Source organism: Ambystoma mexicanum, chromosome 2p (assembly GCF_040938575.1).
Source record: "Ambystoma mexicanum isolate Mex_15411 chromosome 2p, UKY_AmexF1_1, whole genome shotgun sequence".
In the NCBI taxonomy this organism is placed as follows: domain Eukaryota; kingdom Metazoa; phylum Chordata; class Amphibia; order Caudata; family Ambystomatidae; genus Ambystoma; species Ambystoma mexicanum.
In genome coordinates this window covers 719,135,917-719,154,090 of record NC_090923.1, presented here as the reverse complement: position 1 = coordinate 719,154,090, position 18,174 = coordinate 719,135,917, and the positions used below count along the sequence as shown (strand labels likewise).

The 18,174-nt window shown below is 48.0% G+C and overlaps 1 protein-coding gene across 3 annotated transcripts in view; it reads left to right on the top strand.

The window, feature by feature from the left end:
* The window catches only part of CLIP3 (CAP-Gly domain containing linker protein 3), a 199,709-nt gene that overhangs the window by 151,785 nt on the left and 29,750 nt on the right, over positions 1-18,174 (top strand). For all 3 annotated transcript variants that reach the window (XR_011302001.1, XM_069644314.1, XM_069644313.1), the window contains exon 8: positions 5,700-5,835. Coding sequence is in view for 2 of the 3 variants with exons in the window: in XM_069644314.1 (XP_069500415.1) it covers positions 5,700-5,835 (136 nt within the window). In the remaining variant the exon portion in view is untranslated. The remainder of the gene's footprint in view (positions 1-5,699; positions 5,836-18,174) is intronic.

The following is an 18,174-nucleotide window of genomic DNA, read 5'->3' as shown; positions in this document are numbered from 1 at the left end:
GACCCCCCCAAAACCATCCTCTGTGCCAGAAAACCAACCCGAAAGGAGAACAACGCATCCTCCTCGAGGAAATCGCCATGCTGCTCCAAAAAGACACCATAGAAATCTTCCCGGCCAACCAGGTAAACAAGGGTATTTATTCAACCTACTTCCTTGTGCCAAAGAAAATTCTAACAATGCGCCCAGTATTAGACTTGAGCCCTGCAAACAAATATGTCAAGCCACAAAAGTTCTGCATGACTACACTACAAGAAGTAATCCCTCTGCTAAAACTGGGGGGACTACATGTCAACACTGGATATGAAAAATTCCTATTTTCATATTTCAATGTTCCCAGCGCACAGAAGATTCTTGTGTTTCAAGATAGCGAACCAGCACTACCAATTCAAAGTGCTGCCATTCAGAATAGCATCTGCTCCAAGGGTATTCACAAAGGTACTGACGGCGGTGGCAGGACACCTGCGCAGGGAGGCAATCGCAGTGTACCCTTAACTGGACGGCTGGCTGATTACAGGGGAGACTCCCCTAATTTGCAGGCAAAACATTCAAAGAATTATCAACCTTCTCTTTCAATTGGGCTTCTCCATCAATGAGAAATAATCAAGCCTAGTGCCAAGAACAACCAAACAGTTCCTAGGAGCTGTTATAAACTCAGAATAGGGGTTGGTCTTTCTATCGGAGGAAAAAGTCCAAAACATGCTACTGCAAATACCACATTATCAAGCTGGTACCAGATAAGCGTACGCAAAGCTATGCGTTTTCTAGGCATGATTGCATCTTGCATTTACCTGGTACCACACGCGTGCCTGCGCATGCGACCCATGCAGGAGTGGTTGGCAAAACAACACGAGTAAAAACCTTTGCTGGTGGACAAGAGAAAATTTGTTGAAGGGAAAACCCTTCAACGATCTGGAAGTGCAAGCAATTGTCACGACAGACGCCTCACTCGCCGGGTGGGAGGCTCATTACCTTCGTCACACAGCTCAGGGTCTGTGGATTCATGCCACGGCACAGAACCACATCAATCCTAACTGACAGCAATACGGCAATGTTTTACATCAACAAACGGGGGCACATATTCTCCAAATCTATCCAGGCTTGCGCAACAAATTTGGAGATGGGAACTCAAATGGAAAATATTCCTATCGTCACAGCACATTTGAGGGGAACTCAACTCTCTGGCAGACTCACTGAGCAGAGATCACGTACCAGAGGAACACGAATGGCAACTACACACAGGGTTCATTGAGCACCTCTTCTCTCAATGGATTCCCTCACAATAGACTTGTTTGCTACAAGCGAAAACAGTCAATGCCCAGACTTTGCGTCCAGGTTCCCCCAGCCAGGCTCCAAGGGGAACGCCCTATGGATGAACTGGTCAGGGAGATTTGCTTACGCTTTTCCCCTAGCGCCTCTCATGAAGAAGGTGGTGAACAAGATCCACAAAGAACAAGTGATGCTCATCCTAGCTGCTCCTTTGTGGGCAAGACAACCTTGGTATCCTCATCTGCACAAACTGGCGATGTGCGATCCCATCAAGCTCCCATGCCTGACCAATCTGCTTACTCAGCACGGGGGATTAACAGCGCATCCTCAACCTCACTCAATGAACTTGGCAGCATGGCTCCTGAAGTCATAGAGTTCAGACATCTTAACCTACCACAGAGGTGTATGGATATCCAGAAGGAAGCACGAAAGCCTAACATTAGACACTGTTATCACCTCCATAAGAAGAGTTAGTGAAATTCAAGCATTGTCAGTGCAGGATCATTTCTTTGTTGTACACAAAGACAAACTGGTTTTACATACTCACTCTAGGTTCTCCCCTAAATTCATCTCCAAATTTCATGTAAACCAGTCGATTGAGCTACTGGGTTTCTTCCAGGAACCCAACAGCTCAGCTGAGGTAAAACTCCACACGCTAGATGTGAGGAGAGCGGTCCTCTACTAAGTAGTCGAGACCAGACGGCTAAGAAAGAGAGATCAATTGTTTGTCTCCGTAGCGCAAGGCAGAGAAGGTGACTGCATTTCTAAGAATGTCACCTCTAGGTGGATAGTCAGATGTATCCAACTGTGCTATTCCCTATCAGATAAAATACTGCCTTTTACGCCCAGGGCTCACTCCACTAGAGGCACAGGAGCCACTCTGGCTTTCATTGCAAATGTCCCCTTAGACAGTATTTGCAAGGCAGTTACATGGAGCTCTGTACATACCTTCACTCAGCACTACCGCATTGACACTCATTCCAAGACAGATACACAAGTGGGACAAGCGGTTCTAAGATATTTATTCGCTCATGAACCTTCTCACATCCCACCTCCTTCTTCCACTGCTCGCTAATCTATGCACAGCATGTGATCCAAGCAGATTCCACAAGCCTCAGAAGAGATACATTACTCACCGTAATCATATTTCTGATGCTTATATCTGCTTAGATTCACATGCGACCCACCCTTCCTCCCCTCTGAGAGAAGGTGCATGGATGCCTATGAGCTTGTCTGATACATATCTGCTTGGATACAACTGTACTCGCGCTACACCTCATGCTACCTCATGTCAGAAAAATAACAATCTGAGGGACCTAGACGCGTGAGGGATCATGGGTACATTGGATGTCACACTAGGGATAGTATTACTGGAACGCCCTGTCGAAGTCCCTTTTTGAGTTTCGAAAACAACAACTGTAATACTCTGCAGCTTCCACTAGATGTCGGCCTATGCACAGCATGTGCATCTAAGCAGATAGAGCATCACAAGTAACTTTAGGAGACGGTAGGTGTTTCTTTGTTTCCTGTGCCACACTCCTAAGTAGCGTGTATGAAGTTAGATCGAAAATGTGTAAACATTTGTCAAACTCGGAAATACATGTCATGGATGAGTCTGTGATGAATAGGCATATGTTTCTAAAATGTATATATCTGTTCCACCCTCCTGGGTAGTGTCTGCATGTTTGTGTCTGCGATGTGTATGTCTGTGCCACGCTCAAAAGCAGTGCGTGTTTAAGAAATCCTATGACCCAAGGAACACTTCCAATAGATTGACCCTTTTGTGTTTGATTTCTTTGCCCTGTCTAAGCACATCGCTCTTCTTCTGACACAGATGCTGCCCACCTACCTTTGTATAACGCCATTAATCCCACAGCATCTACATGGGAATTACTAGCAGGGGCACCACTAAGGCACTGGTATACCGTTTTGTTATCGATCCCTTACTGGCACCACAGTCCACAAAATAACTCAGCCCAACACAATGTAAATACCAACAAAATGAATGAATAAGGCTTAATAAATTGGGGATATGGGAAGTTTCAACATGCCTTAGATGTAGCTCCTGGCGGGTGACGGGGTTTGGGGGTGGAGAGGGGCTGCACATTCTTTTCCCAATATATACTAATGCCCAAAACTGGGATACGGCAAAGGCATTCTGAATGATGGTTCAGTGGACCATAGACCCAGATCCTAAAATGGTACTTACAGTGATGGCAAAAATAATTATGCCCATTTTGTTTTATTTAATGTTGATTAGAGTATTTCTGGTTTGCAAATACTAGCTTTTTTAAAGGCATAGTTTTGAGTCGACTGAACTGATATATTTTTGACACCTGTTGCGAGGGAAAGGAAAGCCAGATGTGCCCTTTAAGGACACATCATGTGGGGAGGAAGAGGAGGAGCCCACAGAAGGGAAGTTCTGGAGTCAGTTTGAATAAAGTAATTAAACTGTGAACACGTCTGTGACATCACTGCGAAGACCCTGTGAAACCAGCCCTACTGTGACAAAACCACACAGACCAAGAAGAATACAAACCCACGACTACATTCTCAACCCGAGAAGATGGAGTAATGAGGCTCAAGCCTTGGTATCCAAAATCACTGTTGATGGATATCGATCTATCAGCAAGAAGAAGAACAAGCAGTTATTTACACGCCTGTGTCCTTTTCCTTGGCGGCGTATGTGTGGCCTTCCAACAACTGGTGACAAAAGGGAAACAAGTCGGTGACACGTCCGGTGACGCTACCTTATCATTACTGCTGCAGGCTCGCACACCGGGTCCTGCTCCTGCTGCGTCTTGAATGCTGCACCCTGGTCGGCATGGCAGCTGGGGTCTGCGTTGGATCTAGCCCGGATCACTGGCAGTGCAAGTCACCATTTGCCTGCCTTCCTCAGAAACAGCACTGCCGGTATGCTCCATACGCACTGTTGCATAGCTCTCAACTCACACGCTTTTGGCGGGTGTCACCCGCCTTGTAAAGGGCTGACTCACCTGCCAAGCCTCCTGCACGCCCATTCACTCCAATGGGCGTCTCACCCGCCAAAAACAAAATCTGGTGATTTCACCCGCCTTTGCAACACAAATCATTGAGAGCTATGCTGTTGGCCTGGAGGCCTCCCCCAGTCATGGCAGCCCTGTGCAGCAGTGTAACGCTGTAGGGCATGTAAGCCATGTGAGCATATTGATGGGTACATTTTGTGAATAACTCTGAAAAAGAAAAAAATAATAATGTGGCACTCCATCACATGTGCAGTGACAGTTCAACACCCTAAACCCAACATAGCCATCAGGTGATTAGAGGAAGGTTAACTGAGGGCCCCTGAATTTGCTCTGCTGGTCCAAGACGTATTGGCAATGGGACCGTGACAGAAGCATGCCACCGGTGACCCAGGCACCCAGCAGAGTGACAGTTCACACAAGCATGTGCACACCGGTGTGGTGTGGCAAGTGCCGCCCGGTGAGCTGCGGACCACATCAGCCTGCAGAGGAGACTGTAATATAGCCGCAAGGTGCGCAGAGTGGTCATGGTGGACCAGGCGGAAGACCCAGGTCTGGCGCAGCAAGGCACAGCGTGCTTTTCAGAGAAAACCGTGCCCGAGGGGAAGTTCTGGAATCAGTTTGAATAAAGTAATTAAACTGTGAACACGTCTCTGGGTCCTTTTCCTTGGGAGCTTATGCGTGCCCTTTAAACAATACCCTACCTCTTCTGAGGAGACGCCTTGTGCGTGGACTGCTACCTACAGCCAAGCCGAGTGGCTTGGAGACTATAAAGTTGCAGCTCTTTCTTTTCTGACTGGATCAGTGAAGCCTGATTTGAGTGTCTGCTTTGTGAATAGTCCAACAATATTTAAGCATGATAGCTTGTTTAAGCAGTAGAAAACTCAAATGCCATGCATGTCTCTGTGATGCGCATACTCTGGTCACACCAAGAGCAGTGTCTGTGAGTAAGCCTGCATCACAACCTGAGGAAGGGGGGGGATGTGTGTGTTCATGCCTGTAATGTTTATAGCTCAATCTCACACTCAGGAGTGTTGGTTTAAATGTATCTATGATGTGTGTACTGGGATCACAGTGTGTGTGTGTCTGCAATGTGTAGTGCTCTACCTCACAATCAGTTGCAGTGTTTATGTAAATGTATGTATGATGTGTGTACTGAAATCGGTGTGTGTGGGGGTGGTGGGCTGCAATGCGTATAGCTCTACCTCACAATCAGTTGCAGTGTTTGTGTACATATTTCTGTGATGTATGTGCTGGGATCACAGTGTGTGTTTGTGTCTGTGTGTGCATACCTGCATCACAACTCTGTGAGTAGGCCTCTTGGTTCATTACACTGCACAGTGATGTGTTTGAAGAAAGAAATCAACCTTTGGAGTTAATTAAAGGAAGAATGCCTCGCTTCCTCCTGACACTCTCTACCTTCATTCCCAGACAGGCACCTTGCGATTCTGTGGCACGACAGAGTTTGCCAGCGGGCAGTGGGTTGGTGTGGAGCTAGACGACCCAGATGGCAAGAATGATGGCAGCGTGGGAGGGATTCGATATTTTATCTGCCCTCCAAAACATGGTAAATAATGGCCAGGCTGGGCTGTGCATTAGATTTTCTGTGATTTGAATGCAGTTAAATGCATTGAAGAAAGAAATGTTTGAAAGAAAATATATAATGCTTCTAAAAAGTAATCTAGCAAATGTGAACAGAAATTGAACTACATGCCATGTGATGTATTGCAGTGCCACCCATGTGTTCCAAATATTGATAATGAATACAGGGGTCTGTGGTCTTTGACTCAGCAGATGTTTTGGACTACAACTACCCTCAGACATGGCCAGCATAGTCAATGCTGCGGGATCTTGGGAGTTATAGTCCAAAACATCAGGGGAGCCACAGGTTGCAGACCCTGGATATACATCAAGCATACACTGTCACAAAAAACTTTATCTATTTGTGTTGTGTATTTGGAGCTTGCGCCTGTCCGCTTGTAGGTGTAGTTGTATATTAAAGGGCATCACTTTATCATCCCCCTGGCCCATATATTTTATAAACAGATTTTCATGGCACATAAGGTACCATCATGCCTGTCTGCCTAGCCTTTTGCCACCTAAGCCTATATGCCCAACTTGTAATACTTGGCTATGTGCAGGGATTAGTTCTGGTCTTTAGGGATTTCAGTCGGTCTCAATGTAAACATTTAGCATTCTTTTTACCTATCACAGGGTCAGAAAAGTGAGGCAGACAACTTGGTAAAGATTTTTCACAAGATGCCATTTTATTAACTCAAATGTGTTTGACAAATGCCTCAGAATCCCTAACCTAATGATGAGTTTCCTGCCTGTCAAATAAACTAATGGAAACCCTCTAACACAAGGAATCTGTTTCTCACACTTAAGCCTACATCAAACTTGTAAAGGGAATATATGGTATTTCAAATACAACAGGAATAGGTTATGTTCAACATAAACTTAATAACTGTATATCTTTGTAACCTGGTTGGATCCCCTTCCCCAGATTCAAAGCAGGATTTTCAATCAACAGTTCAAATGGGAATGTTCTGTTTTGTAACCAAGTTCTGATTATAAAACTCTTCTTGCTCATAGTCTTTCACATGGACTTTTACCAACAGTTAAATTAGATGTCACGTCTCTATCCCTCCACTTATAACAAAAGAGCTTACCAAAGCTTCTCCTTCAAGAGAGTTCAACACAACTTCTTGTTAAGGAACAACACTTCCACAATTCATTTGTATCAACAACAATGTTTTGTCAGGATGATTCCACAATTGTTAATGAAACACTTTAGTGGCCTTGTCACTTCTTCTTCTTAACAACATTTAACCAAAACACAGTACTTCAATGATTTCTTCCTGGTCCACTAACCTGCCAGGACTATCACTACAAAGTCCTTATCCTGGTATACTCGCTTACCAGGACAAAAAGCTCCTAACACTACTACAGGTACTTCTTTGGTAAAGTTTACTTCAAAAAGTTTGATGAAGTATTTTGACTTTCAACAACATCAGTATTTACTACTACTTCTGGGAAGACATGATACACATTATTGTTGTTTGTTCCACTCTTGTGATTGCCACATGCAATGCAGGTCATGTTCCTCTCCTCCTGAATGCTTTCTATCAGGAGGACTTCTTTCCCAACACTTTTGCTTTCCCACTTTTACATGCAACACATGTTGACAATATATCTCTGTCACACTTGCTCTTCTTTGGCTAAGACAATGCTTGTTGAGGTTCTTTTGAACTGATGCCCCTTTCTCACTCTGGCAAATAAGGGTTATAATTAGCTTGTTTCAGTTTTGCCCTCTCTTGGCTTTGCCAATGATGGCTAGTGTTAACTTCTTTTAGTATTGCCTCTCTTGGCTTTGGCAGTGTTAGTTGTTGTATTGCCTCTCTTGACTTTGGCAATGTTAGTTATTGTAAACTTCTATTAGTATTGCCCTCTTTTGGCTTTGGCAATTACTTTGACCTTTATGGGTACAATTATAACCTTCTTACTCTTACGTCCTGTCCCCTTTCCTCCATACTGCATGGGCGTCACCTGCGAGGGACGGGAGACAGAACCTTTTTCACCAGAAAAAGCTTCTTCCTCTTTACATTTAGAGGCACGCTGGGGTGCGTTCCTGGGAGCATGCGATGCCCAGACTCTGCCCTCTGGTGCCACACCTCAGTCCCCTTTTCCACATCAACGGGAACGGGGCGAATTCACCAGCGCTCCTGGGTTTGGCTCCAGCCATGTAATTCCACGCGCGGATACTTCTTCTTCTGTCTTTTTGTCTTTTTTGATTAGATACTCGGTCCTCAGGTGTCACGCTGCTCCCCGGTGCATGTCAACTGCCAACAGGTTCAGCAGGTGCCCAGCCTGTGACTGGCTTTTTGCAACTTCAGACCCCCACGCTCTCTGCCTACGTTGCCGTGGCCCTGACCACGGTTGGCAAGCTTGTACAGTTTGCAACGCACTGTCCTCCAGGTCTCTGAAGAACAGACTAGCCAGGTGGGAGGACCTCTTCCAGAAGTCGCCTCTAGAGGACTTGAAGGACTTTGTTTACCATCGATCCAGGCCCAGGGTAGGGCCTCTGTTCTCCGTAGCACCCCGCAAAGGAGACTCCTTTCCAGTGACTCAGCCGCACGGGATGACCCGCTCAGATTCTTGTATCAGCACGCACACAGAGGCTACCTCAGCTACCGCCTAGAGGCCGAGGGATCCATGGATCCTCCCGGTGAAAGTGTTGAGGGGCCGGAAGGTTCTTGTACCAGGTTCTCACCCGAGGGTCCACGCCCTATTACCGGCAATATGGCCGAGGGGCGCCTACACATAGCTCCACTGACCCACGGGCCGTGGGCGTAACGCCTACCGGGCCCCGGCCCTAAGAGCAGGGTAGGCCTCATGATCCACACCCAAGCGTCCAGGACGAGGCTGGGCCCAGCGAGCCTAGCGACATGTCACAGGCAGGTGGAAGGCAGCTCGACAAGATGGCCGCTGTACCGGATTCAACACCCGCCCAGATGCGAGATTTCAGCAAAGAATGAGTGTCAAGGTGGGAGTGGCATTAACCAGGTACGTGGCCTACGGCCTATCCTTCTTTGGCGCAGGGCCGATTCCCCATGCGCTCATATGGCCAGAGTACGCAGCGGCCCCAGCAGCCTCCCGCGGCTCCTTCTATTTCGCCAGCTATGAGGGCAGTTTCTTTGAGAAATTCCTCGGATTCATGAAATCTCCTCAGATGGGGGGAATCCCCAGGGATGCAGTCAGGGAAGTCCTCCCGACTATGCTAGCGGCACCACAAAAGCCTCCGCTGACACCTCCGGTCCTGGTGCAGCCTCTACCGTTGGCTCTGGCCCCTCAGCCTGTTGCGCAGGCGGTTCCACACCAGCCTCTGCCGCAGCCCCCCAGCTCCGGTCTCTGCACCGCAACCTCCGGCTCCCAACACTCCTCCTCCAGTACAGGATCCTTCAGACCCGCAGGTGGACACCGAAGTTGAGGACCCGGACACGCCCTCTTCAGCCAGGGCCTTCCATGAATATCTTGCTTGATTGGTAGAGTACTTGGGCCTTCCTCAGCCCGTGGTCGAGCAACCGGCACAGGGCGTCCTTGCAGAAGTCCTGACGCAACACCCCTCTGCTAGAACTCTTCTAGAACCGGAATTCCTATGCAAACGGACGTAGTCGCCTTGGCCAAGAAGGGTTGTCTCAAGCCCTACTCGGTCTAGCCGGTCAATGACACCTGGACGCCAAGTACAGGCAGATGGAGGGGATACACTCTTGCTATCTGCCCACCCTCAGCCACACTCCTCGGCGATCGCTGCTGCATCACTATACTCCAAACTGCAGTCTTCCTCAGCTTCCTCCTGAACAACGCTGCTAGGCAAGGAGGAGAAGATCTTGGAGGCATACGGGAAGATGCTGTATTCCAACGCATCCTTGCATCTTCATCAAGCCAGTGCGGATGCCATGCTGGCTGCCGCTAACCAGGGGCTTTGCCGTAAAAATTACCGACTTCCTCCTGGAACTTCTGGTGCAGAGCCAATCACGTTTCAAGGCGGGGTTGGCAGAAGCCAAGATGGTGGCACAAGACATTATGGAATCCACGGTGGCCCACATTGATAACTCTGGAAAGGCCATTTGCATCACCACGGATATGAGAAGAACAGCCTGGCTCTGTGCTACTAAATTCAACCCGGACATCCAGGAACGCATACTAGATCTACCGTTCGAGGGGGCGGGGGGACCTCTTCCACACCACCACGGATGAGGAGCTGGACAAGAAGAAAAACAGTTCACAAATGGCCAAGTCTTTATCCATCCTGACAAAGACCATGCCCAAATCGTACTCCCAGTCACAGCAGCGCTCAGACAAGGGACTTGCATATGCAGGATTCCACGGCTTCCAAGAACGGAAGTCCAGGCAGCCTGACCTCTCGCTGAGTCAGCATCGGTGCAAACAACAAAAGGGGGGCAAGTAAGGGCTTTTCCCAGTCCCCTCCTCTGCAACAGCCTCCGAGGGAAAGAAGGCATGACACGCCCCTCCGGGTCCACGTGTCTCCGGTGGGGGGGCAGGCTTGCTCTCCACGCACATTTTGGCACCAGACGTTTGCGGACCCCTGGATCCTCTCCGTAGTATCCAGGGGTACCGCCTACCTATCCCAGCCTCTCCTCCCCTCCACTCACTCAAGTTGGGACAGCAACTCTTCTGACAGAGATTCGGTCGCGTGTACTGAGTCAGGCCTTGGAGGAAGTCCCAGTCTCCGAACGAGGTTTGGGCTTTTACTCCAGGATTTTTGCTATTCAGAAAAAGAACCAGACTGGCCTGAGAGTTGTGCTGGACCTTTCCAACCTCAACCTCTCCTTACCTCTACAAAAATTCAAGATGGTTATGCCAGCTTTTATTGCAGAGAAACTGGATGTGCTCCCTGGATCTGAGGAGGCGTATCTAGACGTCCTGATTTGGCAGCTCCATCGTTCTTTCCTCCAGTTCAGGATCATGGGCTACCATTTCCAATACAAGGTCCTTCCTTTTGGCCTCAACTCGGCCCTCAGGGTCTTTAGCAGGTTCATGAATACGGTGGCGCCCTCCTCCGGGCTCAAGGCCTCCACATCGACCCATATCTCAACGACTGGCTCGTCAGGGCTACATCTCCGGAAGCGGTTCACCACTCTTCCCAGGCTTTTATGAACAGACTGCACGATCTGGGCTTTTCGCTCAGTCTCAAAAAGTCACAGCTGCAGCCCACGCAGACTTTGACCTTCTTGGGCCTCATCTGGGACACGTGCTCCGAGAAGGTGTTTCCGTTGGAGGACAATATCACAGCCATCAAGAAGGCCACTAATCACTTCCTCAGCAGAGAAGTGACCTCGACCTAGTGGGACCAGCATCTGCTGGGTCTCTTGGAAGCGGTTCTATTAACCTTCTCTCACATGATACTCAGGATGAGGAGGGTACAGCTGCACTTCGCGGCATCATGGGACCCGGAGCAGGGCAGAATAAGAACTTTGTGAACAGAAAATGATAAGTTACTGACCGTAGTGACTAACATACTCTTAGTCCATAGTCTAACCTGGTAGTACTTTCAGGTTTAAATTTGTATTCCTGAATTTCAGGACAGAGCTACATACAGTGATGACTTTTTTTGAAGAAAGATATTTGTTGAGCCATTTTGATTGAAATCTTTTGAATGCCTTGCGCTGGGAGTCTTAATAGATTGTAGTATCGGAAGGACATTTGGTGAAAAAAAATGAAAATATCCATTTATATATATATATATTTCTGAGGCTTGTGGAATCTGCTTAGATCACATGCTGTGCATAGGCCGACATCTAGTGGAAGCTGCGGAGTATTACAGTTTGTTTTTCGAAACTCGAAAATGGGCGTCGACACAGGCGTGCCAGTAATACTATCCCTAGTGTGACGTCCACTGTACCTGTCAATAGTGGGGCTCACCTGTGATTCGGTGTCTGATTCGCAGGAAGATATTTCAGCCTCAGCAGATAGCGTCGTCCGGTCCGGAGTCTTTTTTTTAGAGAAGAGATACGGTCTGTTCCGGGAACTCGCCACAGTGGTTGTGTAGGGAGACAAACAGCAACCAATGCGGAGGACTCCCTGCACAGCCTGTTGAGGGGAAAAAGCCAGTGGCAGAAAAAACCCCTGAATTGTTTGAATGCGTACAGGGCTGGATGGAAGATCTTTCAGTTCCGGGAAGGAAACAGTCACTGAAGTGCGTTAGAGCAAGCGCCCCGAAAGAACAAGGGCAAGAAGGTCCGCAGCAGAGGATCCGGAAAGTCCCAGGTATCAGATCCAGCTTCGATCTCCGACAAGTTCCTTCATCCACCCAATAAGGATCGACAGCAGGTAGGGCGTAGTGGAACACAGGAGGAAGGCCAAAACAAACTACAAGACAGAGCCGTGAAACCAGACGTGATACAGCAAGACGCTAATGAATAGCACCGGAGAAAAAGACCATAAGTATCGAAAATAAGGAAAGGCAGAATACGGATGAATTCACCAAATGTTTGCGGAGAGAGAAAGTAAATGGAAAAGCCAGAGGCTCGAAGGAGCAGTAAACGTGGCAAGTTGAAAATAACAGAGCCGGAGGAAAGGCAGTCCGAAAATGCCGAGAAAAAGAGGCGGAGTCACCTGAAAGTGCAAAGTCGAGCGGAGGTAGAGAAACGGAGGAAGGAAACAGAAAGAAAGAAAAGATTCCGAGAGTAGTACCGCTAAAGGCTGAAAAAGAACAAGGACGCTAAGGAAGAGAGAAATCCAAACGGGAGGTTATTACACAGAGGGCACGGGAACCGAAGGCACCAGTGTAGCGAAGAACAGGAAACAGTTGCAACGCAAGGAGGGGGCGTGGCTAACCTCAATATGAAGAGCCCAGGACGTAACAGCTAGACCGCTGCACAGGGCGCCGTGAAGGGTGCCTTAATGGCGCTTCCATCGCGTCCAACACTTCCATCGCCCTGTCCCCATGACAGTATGCCCCCTTCTAGGGGTACCTACCCCGGGTTTACCGGGATGAAGGGCATGAAACTGCCTTACACATCTGGGAGCTGAAATACCTGTCACAGGTTCCCAGGAATCTTCAGCCTGAGAATATCCTTTCCACCGGATCAAGTACTGAAGTCTGCCTCTGTAATATCTGGAGTCCAGGATCTTGTCTACTTCATAGACTTCTGGGTCAGGTTCCCGGCTCTTTATCTGGAATCTTCTTTTCCGGTGGTGAAGATCAGGGATAAATGACTTCAACAAAGAAGAGTGAAACACTGGGTGGATTCGGCTGAGTTGATGAGGAAGTTTTAGTCGAAAAGCCACTGGATTAATCCGAGCAGTGATTGAATATGGACCTAGATATTTGGGGGCCAATTTTGATGGATGAGTCCATCTGGGTAGGTACTTGGTAGAGAGCCAGACCTTATCTCCGACTTGCCAGTTAGGATCTTGGGTGCGGTGTAGGTCTGCCTGATGTTTATATCGGGCTCGACTTTCTTGCAGATTACTAACAGCCATCTGTTGGGTCTTGTGTATGTTTTCTAATAGGGAATCCACTGTTGGCAGGTTTGAAGGTTGGATCTTATCCAGCGGAAAGGATCGGGGGTGTTGCCCATATGTGCAGAAGAAGGGTGACATCTTGATGGCTGAGTGTACTGTATTATTATAAGAGAATTCGGCTAAGGGTAGGAGTGACACCCAGTCGTCTTGTTGATTATTGACAAAGCAACGGAGATACTGCTCCATGGTGGCATTGAGCCGCTCTGTCTGTCCATTTGACTGGGGATGGTATCCAGAGGTGAGAGCTCTTTCAATCCCTAGCAGGCCACATAACGTCTTCCAGAATGTTGAAGTGAATTGTGAGCCTCGGTCAGATAGGATGGTAGTTGGAATACCATGGAGTCTAATCACGTCTCTGAGAAACACCTGTGCCATCTCCGGAGCCGAAGGTATTCCTTTCAGAGGGGTGAAATGACCCATCTTGCTGAAACTGTCGACCGTAACCATGATTGCAGTGCATCCTTGTGATAACGGAAGATCAGTCACAAAATCCGTGGAGACATGTGCCCACGGAGTAGTTGGAAGTCTGGGTTGTAACAGTAGCCCTGCCGGTTTAGAAGGGATTGTCTTACTTCTGGCACAGATAGGACAAGAACTAACAAATTGTTTGATGTCGGAAAGCATGGACGGCCACCAAAACATCCGTCGGATAAGGTCAGATGTGGCAGCGAAGCCCTTGTGCCCTGCGATCCGAGAATGGTGACCCCAATGAAGGACTCGTTCTTGTAGTCCGGCAACAGGTACAAAGAGTCTTCCTTGATGGAACCACATTTCTTCTTTCTTGGTTAGTTTGTTCTTTACACATTTGGGAAGAGGCTTGAGAGCCTCTATCGAGGCTTCTTTTACTTTCTGAAGAAACTTGGAAAGTGAATGAACAAATCGGACTTCTGGGAACATATCTTCTCCCTTAAAAGGTGGACTGGCAAAAGAAGAAGGACTCCTGGATAAGCAGTCTGCCAATATGTTCTTGCTACCTGGAAGGTAGGTAATGTAAAAATCATATTGAGCAAAGAAATAAGCCCATCGGGCTTGTCTGGAGTTCCTGCACTCCATTTGTTGTAACACCTTAAGATTGCTATGGTCTGTACGAATTTCAAATGGGTGTCTTGACCCTTGAAGTAGATGTCTCCATTCCGAGCATGCCTTTTTAATGGCCAACAGCTCCTTTTCAATTACTGAGTAATTGTACTCACTGGGGTTTAGTGTGCGCGAGAGGTAGGCAATAGGGTGTTCAACCCTGTTGAACTCTTGTTTGAGTACTGCCCCCAGGGCTCCCGCTGAAGCGTCCGTTTCAACAATGAAGGGTATTCTTTGATCAGGTTGTTTTAGTATGGGGGCGGAACAAAAGGCTTTCTTCAATCCTTGAAACGCTTGTTCCGCAGTGTGATTCCAACTGAAGGGAACGTTCTTTTTTAGAAGAGTAGTGATGGGGAGTACTTGTTCAGAGAAGTTGAGAATGAACCTTCTATAGAAGTTGGAGAGACCCAAGAAGGCTTGTACCTCTTTTACAGTGGAAGGAGAGGGCCATTCGAGAATAGCCGTGACCTTCTTCTGATCCATTTCGATGCCTTGTTCAGATAGGACAAATCCTAAGTAGGGTACGGAAGGCACAGCAATAAGACATTTTTCGGGTTTAGCAAAGAGTTGATGGCGCCTCAGTCTCCTCAGAACCTCGGCAAGATGTTCCTGATGTTGATGAGGATGGCGAGAGAAAACTAAAATGTCGTCCAAGTAGACAATAACTGAAACAAATAATAAGTCACCAAATAGATGGTCCATAAACCTCTGGAAGGCTGCCGGGGCATTGACTAGACCAAACGGCATAACTCTGTATTCAAACAGTCCAAAAGGTGTACGGAAAGCCGTCTTCCATTCGTCCCCTTTCTTTACCCTTAAGAGGTGATAGGCACCTCTTAGGTCAAGTTTACTAAACAGGCGTGCCCCTTCGACTGCTTCCAGTATGTCCTTGATCAAAGGCATTGGGTAGCGATCTCTCACAGTGATCTTGTTTAGTCCTCTATAATCGATGCAGGGGCGCAGCTCACTAGTATCCTTCTTGGCAATGAAAAACAAAGAAGCTCCAGCTGGAGATTTAGAAGGCCGGATCAATCCGTTTTGTAGGTTTTGATCTAAATAGATCCTTAAAGCTTGCTTTTCGGGTAAGGTCAAGGAGAACATGCGCCCAAAAGGGACCGAAGTCTCCGGAATCAGGTCAATAACACAGTCTTCCGGACGATGTGGGGGTAGATCCTTAGGTAGTCGATCTTCAAATACATCAGCATACTCCTGAAATACTGAATGGATATGATGGACCTGAAGAGTGTCAGAAATCACCGAGGGACACGAGACAGCAACTCTTTCTGTTTGATTATGGAGACAACAATGATGGACACAAAACTCCGAATCAAATCTTATGGTGTTGAGGGACCAGTTTATCGTTGGATTGTGTCGACGTAGCCAAGGGATCCCAAGAATTACAGGAAAATGTGCTGCTCTTATGACATCGAATTCGAGGATTTCCTTGTGATGAGAAATACATACTTGGATGTTGGTCGCTGCTTGCACAATAGGTCCCGAACTCAAGGGGCGTCCGTCTACTCCTTCCACCTTTTGTTTCTCCTCTTTATTCACTAGGCAGATGCCTTCTTGTGTGGCCCAGTTTACGTCGAGGAAATTGCCAGCTGCTCTGCTGTCAATGAGGGCTAGGGCTGTTTTCTCAGGCTGATCTTTCCACTGCAGAGTGAGTTGTAAAACCATAAGATGTGGATCTTCTCCTGAAGTTTGAGCACAAGGTGAGCCTTCCACTACACCCCGGTAAGCGGCTCCTTCTAAACCCGGGGTCTGTCGTTTCCCCGACGCCGTGGGGGTACTTCTGGGCAGTCCCTAAGGAAGTGAGCGTCAGATGCACAATACATGCAAAGGCCTCTTTCTTTTCTTCTGTTTCTTTCCATGGAGGAAAGGGGACCCCTGGCTGTGCTGATTTGCATTGGTTCTTCCCCTCCCCGGTGGGATGGTTGAGGTGTCGAGGATGGGTTTCCAGGAACTGGGGTTATCTGAGGTCGACCCTTTCTTCTTTCTGTCTTCCGTTCCATGATACGATAGTCGATTTGAAGAACCAGAGAGAATAATTCAGTTAGCGTAGCCGGTCTAGGAACCCTTGCCAACTCGTCTTTTAGATCTTCATGTAGACCTCTTCTGAATGCAGTATATTGCACGGTCTCGGGCCAACCCACTTCAGCAGCCAGTCTCTTAAATGCTGAGATATAGGACATTAGGTCCGTAGATCCTTGCTTGATATCAAACATTGCTTCACCCGCCAAGAAGCCGATCTCCTGGCGTTCAAAAGACTGTCGTAACAAGTTAGTGAAGGCGTTATAATCTTGTAGGACCGGACTGTTGGACGTGACCAACGGAGTAGCCCAAGCTAGGGCATTCCCAATCATGTTTGATATGAGAAATCCCACTCGAGTGCGGTCTGAGGCATATGTAGTGGGCCGGAAAGTAAAGTAAACCAGGCAGGCATCCAAAAACTCTTTAACCTTCTTGGGTGCTCCATCAAATTTCCCAACTGCAAGAGAAAAAGGCGGTAGGTCGGACAGATGGGCGTCTCTAGTGGTCACCATTTGTCGGAGTATTGCATTTTCCGTCTTCACTCCCTGCATCTCCAGGGAGAGGCTCTGTACTGCATTTATCAGCTCCTGGACCTGCTCTGCTGAGGCCATTACTGGGCGTTGCAATCTGTCAATAGTGGGGCTCACCTGTGATTCGGTGTCTGATTCGCAGGAAGATATTTCAGCCTCAGCAGATAGCGTCGTCCGGTCCGGAGTCTTTTTTTTAGAGAAGAGATACGGTCTGTTCCGGGAACTCGCCACAGTGGTTGTGTAGGGAGACAAACAGCAACCAATGCGGAGGACTCCCTGCACAGCCTGTTGAGGGGAAAAAGCCAGTGGCAGAAAAAACCCCTGAATTGTTTGAATGCGTACAGGGCTGGATGGAAGATCTTTCAGTTCCGGGAAGGAAACAGTCACTGAAGTGCGTTAGAGCAAGCGCCCCGAAAGAACAAGGGCAAGAAGGTCCGCAGCAGAGGATCCGGAAAGTCCCAGGTATCAGATCCAGCTTCGATCTCCGACAAGTTCCTTCATCCACCCAATAAGGATCGACAGCAGGTAGGGCGTAGTGGAACACAGGAGGAAGGCCAAAACAAACTACAAGACAGAGCCGTGAAACCAGACGTGATACAGCAAGACGCTAATGAATAGCACCGGAGAAAAAGACCATAAGTATCGAAAATAAGGAAAGGCAGAATACGGATGAATTCACCAAATGTTTGCGGAGAGAGAAAGTAAATGGAAAAGCCAGAGGCTCGAAGGAGCAGTAAACGTGGCAAGTTGAAAATAACAGAGCCGGAGGAAAGGCAGTCCGAAAATGCCGAGAAAAAGAGGCGGAGTCACCTGAAAGTGCAAAGTCGAGCGGAGGTAGAGAAACGGAGGAAGGAAACAGAAAGAAAGAAAAGATTCCGAGAGTAGTACCGCTAAAGGCTGAAAAAGAACAAGGACGCTAAGGAAGAGAGAAATCCAAACGGGAGGTTATTACACAGAGGGCACGGGAACCGAAGGCACCAGTGTAGCGAAGAACAGGAAACAGTTGCAACGCAAGGAGGGGGCGTGGCTAACCTCAATATGAAGAGCCCAGGACGTAACAGCTAGACCGCTGCACAGGGCGCCGTGAAGGGTGCCTTAATGGCGCTTCCATCGCGTCCAACACTTCCATCGCCCTGTCCCCATGACAGTACCCAAGATCCCTCACGCGTCTAGGATCCTCAGGTTGTTTTTTTCCGCCATACTGGTCGGAAGCA